Here is a 5468-nt window from a genome sequence, read left to right on the forward strand (position 1 = left end):
TTTCGGTATCGAATTTATATGATAAAATGCCTCAAGTCTATTCCTATGTATCTCATGTGATTGTACAGAAACTAGACAATATTTACCTCGATGGTCTATGATGGGGGTTGTACAGAAACGATACAATATCACTATCTAGGTAGAAAAACTCTTAGAGGTTTTATCTAAATCATAGAAAATGATCTCCGGCACGCATCGGCATTTGCATGGGGTAAAAATCGAATCTGTAACCTCTGTCTTATGTTAACCACTTGATCTATTCATTTGAAAGTCTAGTGTTATTTTATATCTCAAAGTAATTAAACAAACAATAGTTTCATAGTCGTATATACATGTATTATGTTCACTCAAATAAAGCAGAAAGGATTTACAACAACCATATCTTGTCGTTTCCCCTTTTCGTCCTACTACTCCTTTTTTTTCTTTTCAACTAACAGATTGGTGTGTAATATGTTTATTTCTCTTTAAACGTATATATTAATCATTTACATTTAACCGTACGTGGTTGTTTTTTACAGAGACAAAGCCTCCCATTTTACTATATTTGACCATTTACATTTAATCAAGAGCTCATTTGCTAATATCCCTTTTTCCGATATGCGTGGAAAAACTCAATACAAAATTCAAGAGAAAAAAAGGCTTAGATATATAAATTTGGTACGGCCACTATTACCACGTAACCAACTTGGGGAATTTATAAGTGGGGATAATATACCTTTCTTTCCTCTACTATACCAAGCTCAATAGAATGTACGGTTAGTATGCTAGACCTAAAGGCCATGTTAAACCGAAGATGAATTCTGACATATTATTGGTATCCAAAGCGGAAATGAGACTTGGGAGTCTTGCCATTAGAGATCTTGATTTAAAATTCGTAAAATAGCATTTCATATATAATTTTTAAATTTTATTAATTACTAACTACTAGTAATTAATTACTTTTTTAAAGTTCTTGCTAATGACACCTTACAGCAAGTGATAACCATTATCATAAAATTCAAATACCTAGTAAGCTTTCAATACGAGAAATACAAGTTTTTTTCAAGCTATTAACATTCCTTTTCATTAAATTCGTCCGAATTTTGCTTTTAAATACCAAGAAGGCGAGCTTCTCTGCTTTGATCAAGTCAAAAGCCCAGTCAGCCACCAAATCGGTGCACGTCACGTGACCTACTGCAGCAAAAATCCATTTTTAGATTAAAAAAAAATGTTAATATAGTTGTAAATTATCCCAAAATATTCTAATTACACATATGTCATGAATAGACATCACTCTTAAACAAAAGCTTTTATCGAATGAGCTAATCTCATACTAGCGAATATCCGAATACGTAAATTGTTTCTATGATGTTGAAACGTTTTCGTTAGTGTGAATTGAAATGGAAAACGTCCATTCTAATCAAGTAAGGAAAGTCAAATGAAGAAGATACAAATACATTAAAGTATAAATATTCCAAGGCTTAAGCCACATGTGCAACGCAAAGCTAATGCGGCTGTGCCTCTTACCTTTAATGGAACAACCATATGGCATGCATATTACTTTCCATCTCAAAAATATTGTTTTCGTACAAAAATCTCATGATTAAATATGGATAATTGAAATGAAAGAGATGATTAAAATGAAAGAGATGATTAATCTTTGTAAATATTAACTTAAAAATTTTCTTAAAATCTTATAAATGTGACATGTGAATTACATTAATTTTCTTTTTTATTCTTGTCCCTTGATTGTCTTAAATGTCATTATTTTATTATTAAAAAGGTTTTAGGCTAAAAAGTTAGAAAGATAGATCATCTTTTATCATATGAATAGATTTTTATTCATATAATTTCTAAGTAAAAAGGTCTTTGAGATATATACTTAAATGAAATGGTAACCAGTAGACAGTAATATACTCTAACATACTAATTTCTTTAAGTTAAAATAAGATATTTTGATAACATACGGAAAAATAAATTATTAGTTGGTAGATAAACTAATGAAGAAAAATTGTAAACTTTTTGATATGAGATCAATCCAGATGGTTATTGGCCCAAGTATGAAATATCTATCAGTTTGGGTTAGAAGTAATTTCTGCTAGTCTCTAACTTTGAATAAAAGTAAAACTATTTATACTCACATCTTTATCTATTGTGGAAAATATAGTTGAGCATGGTTGTTACTTAGTTCATTAAGTATAACGATAAAAATTATTAATATAAATAAACGATTTATTAAATGCTAAAGAGGCAAGTATGCCATATGCATTTGTTAATTCCTTGGAGCTGGAAAATAAAGTTGTAAAGGCTGCTCTTGCTGGTCCAATAATAAATTAATAAGCCTAGTGTTACCAGTTGTCCACTTCCATTTAAACAAGGGCAGTTGGTGATCCATGCATCCAGTGGGTATCGATCATTTACTTTCCCAAGTGGGCTTTATCTAGGACTATGTTTGTTGGGTTGGGATAGTTAACACATTTCTAGAAGCTGTGGAGATATTCTCCAATGTAGGCTTTGAAATGGGCTAAATAAAATGAATATATGTACTATAGATCCATAAGAAAGACACTACATAGTCAAAACTCAAGTATGAAAAAAATTTGATAAAATATTACATCTTAACACCCTAGGGTAGGCTGGTATGCAACAATCACTTTGTCAAGGAATAGTCTAAGGCCGGTACTGGAATAGGAAATGACTACAAAATTACTAGCTGCTCAGTTCCGTATCTCCTATTGTTAGGCATCTATTAGTCTATGAAAAAAGATTCTTGATTTTATAAGGTCCAAGTAAATCAAGTCATTTTAAACTTGTTTAGAACGACTATAAACTAAGATATGTATATCATAATTTGTGGTGTGGAATAAAGTTTGTTCAACTCTATTCAGGGGGGAAGGAGTGGGAGTCGGCTACCACTCGGGTTCACCGACCACGATCGGCTACACCGTTTTCAGGGTTCGGCTAGGACTCGGGTAGGTAGATTTCGGGTATTAGATTGGTTTGTGAAGCCGAGAGTCGTGGTGTTGATTTGAACGTTGGAACATGTGGACCCCCCCCCCCCCCAACGGCTACATACCCCTTTAATTTAAAAAAAAAAACCTTTCTCCCTATATATACATTTACTACTTACATTCATTTTAACACACACACCAAACACAAATATCATTTTAACACACAAAAAAAAACCCTTTCTTCTCAAATGTCTAGTTCATCGGAATCTCGTTGTGTCATTCTCGGATCGGATTCATCATCTGAATCCGATGGTATGTTCCTGCATAACGCACTTTAGTGGATGGAAGACACGGCATCTTCCAACGCGGTTCAAAACCGTTGAACCATAAAGCGCCAACGCGAAATTGGTCATCAAATTTTGCTTAATGATTGGTTCGTTGATGAGCCAAAATACGATGACACTTAGTTTCGAAAGAAATTTCGAATGGAAAAAAGCATGTTTTTGACAATCGTCGCCGACATCGAGGCGAATTTTCCATATTTTAGAGACGGGTTCTATGCACGTGGGCGAGGCAGTTTCAAACCACTCCAAAAATTCGCATCGGCAGTATGCCAACTCGCAACGGGCAATCCGCCCAACGAGTACGATGAGTACTTACACATGGCCGCGAGAATCGGCCGCGATTCTCTTGATCATTTTTGTGACGCCATCATTAAGTTGTATGGCCATGAGTACTTACGTAGGCATACCCAACACGACGTTGCTCGTATTTTCCAAGCTCACGAAGAACGCCATCACATGCCGGGGATGCTTGGTAGCATCAATTGTACACATGTCCAGTGGTTAAATTGTCCAAGACACTTGAAAGGACAATATACAAGAGGCAACCATACCGTTCCCACTATTATGCTTGAGATAACCGCTTCTCAAGACTTGTGGATTTGGCATGCTTATTTTGGTGCTTCTGGTTCAAACAACGACATCAACGTGTTGAACCAATCCGACTTGTATAACACGGAGCGAAATGGCACGGCCCCGGATAGTTCATTCGTCGTTAATGGTCGACAGTACAAACGCGGTTATTATCTAACCAACAGCATCTACAACAAGTACTCGACGTTTGTTAAAGCATACCCGTATCCTACTGACTCGAAGGATAAAAGATTCAAGAAATTACAGGAGGGGGCGATGAAAGATGTGGAGCGTGCTTTTGGGGTTCTAAAAGGAAAATGGAAGATTCTTAGACGTCCTCTCCGACCACTGATCAAAGAGAAGATTGGTCAGTATGTTTACGCGGCGTGTATTTTGCATAACATGGTGATAAAAGGTGATGGTCGAGCTATCTCGCCGGTTCACATCATGGACCAACCGGTCCAACCGGTGTGGGACGATACCTTTTACGCGGAGTTGCTAAACGAAGACATCCATCATCGTCTTCGTTATGAACTCACTGAACACGTGTGGGCTCAAGACTTGGGACATCTCGACGACTAGTTTTTTTTTTTTAAAATAAGTCTAGTGTTTTTATTTTAATGTTTTTTTATTTTGTATTGTTTTTATTTTAATGTTTTTTTTAATTATGTATTTTTTTTTTAAATGTTATGTAATGTTTTTTTTAAGTTTTTAATAAAATGTTTAGTTAAATTATTGGTGGAATAAAATAAAAAGAAAAAGAAAATGAATTTGGGTAAGTTTAATAAATTGGTTATGTATTTCAAGTGTTTTGGGTAAAAATTGGGTTAAATTGGGTAGTGGTGAGTTGGATGGTATTGATTGGATAAACATTTGAGTATTTTACCCAGGTCAAAAACCACTCCTTCCCCTCTCAACCAATACTTCTTATTAAATTTAGGGTAAATTACAAAAATCATACCCGAGGTTTGTTCAAAACTACACTGGTCATACCTACAATTTTAAAATTACGCGAGCCATACCCATCATTGTCAAAAACATACATTGACCATACCTATCAGTGACGGCCGTCAATTTGGCCGTTAATTCAAGTCACGTGTTGTGCATGTGAGGTATCAAAACCATAATTTTGTGTATACATCAGGTATCATTTGTGTAATTCACCCTAATAAAAATTATTACGATATTTATATTTATATTTCATTTATTAAAGTGGGTAGATATTCTATATTAAAATTCACAGACACACACACATACACACATATATATATTTTTAAAAAAAACCTATTTCAAAATAAAAATTAAAAAAATTATAAAAGAATGTCATCATATGATACAAGTTTAGGCTTAGAAATTCTAAGATTAGACTAACGATTAACCCTGGAACTTCAAACACAAAATACCACAAATTGCTAATTTTAAGATATATTCTAAAATCGTAACGAGTATTCGATATTGCTTTACCCTCTAATCTGAGGGGGATGTCAACAAACCATACGAAAAAATTATATTGCTTTTTAAAATTATATTTTTTTAAATAGGTTTTTATTAAAAAGAATAAATCATAAATTAATAATAGTAATAATATAATAATAATAATAATAATAATAAGATATAAAAGTGA

General features: G+C 33.7%; 1 protein-coding gene across 1 annotated transcript; it reads left to right on the forward strand.

The window, feature by feature from the left end:
* The first annotated feature begins 3415 nt into the window (after nt 1–3415).
* On the forward strand, nt 3416–4426 carry LOC122608867 (protein ALP1-like). The gene has a single exon (XM_043781942.1). It carries the CDS (start codon nt 3416–3418, stop codon nt 4424–4426), a length of 1011 nt encoding a protein of 336 aa, XP_043637877.1.
* The last annotated feature ends 1042 nt before the right edge of the window (nt 4427–5468 follow it).

This window comes from Erigeron canadensis, chromosome 7 (genome assembly GCF_010389155.1).
Source record: "Erigeron canadensis isolate Cc75 chromosome 7, C_canadensis_v1, whole genome shotgun sequence".
NCBI lineage: Eukaryota > Viridiplantae > Streptophyta > Magnoliopsida > Asterales > Asteraceae > Erigeron > Erigeron canadensis.

What these genes read in the sequence shown, in the direction of transcription:
- LOC122608867 (XM_043781942.1), top strand. Translation starts at nt 3,416, where the DNA reads ATGGAAAAAAGCATGTTTTTGACAATCGTCGCCGACATCGAGGCGAAT.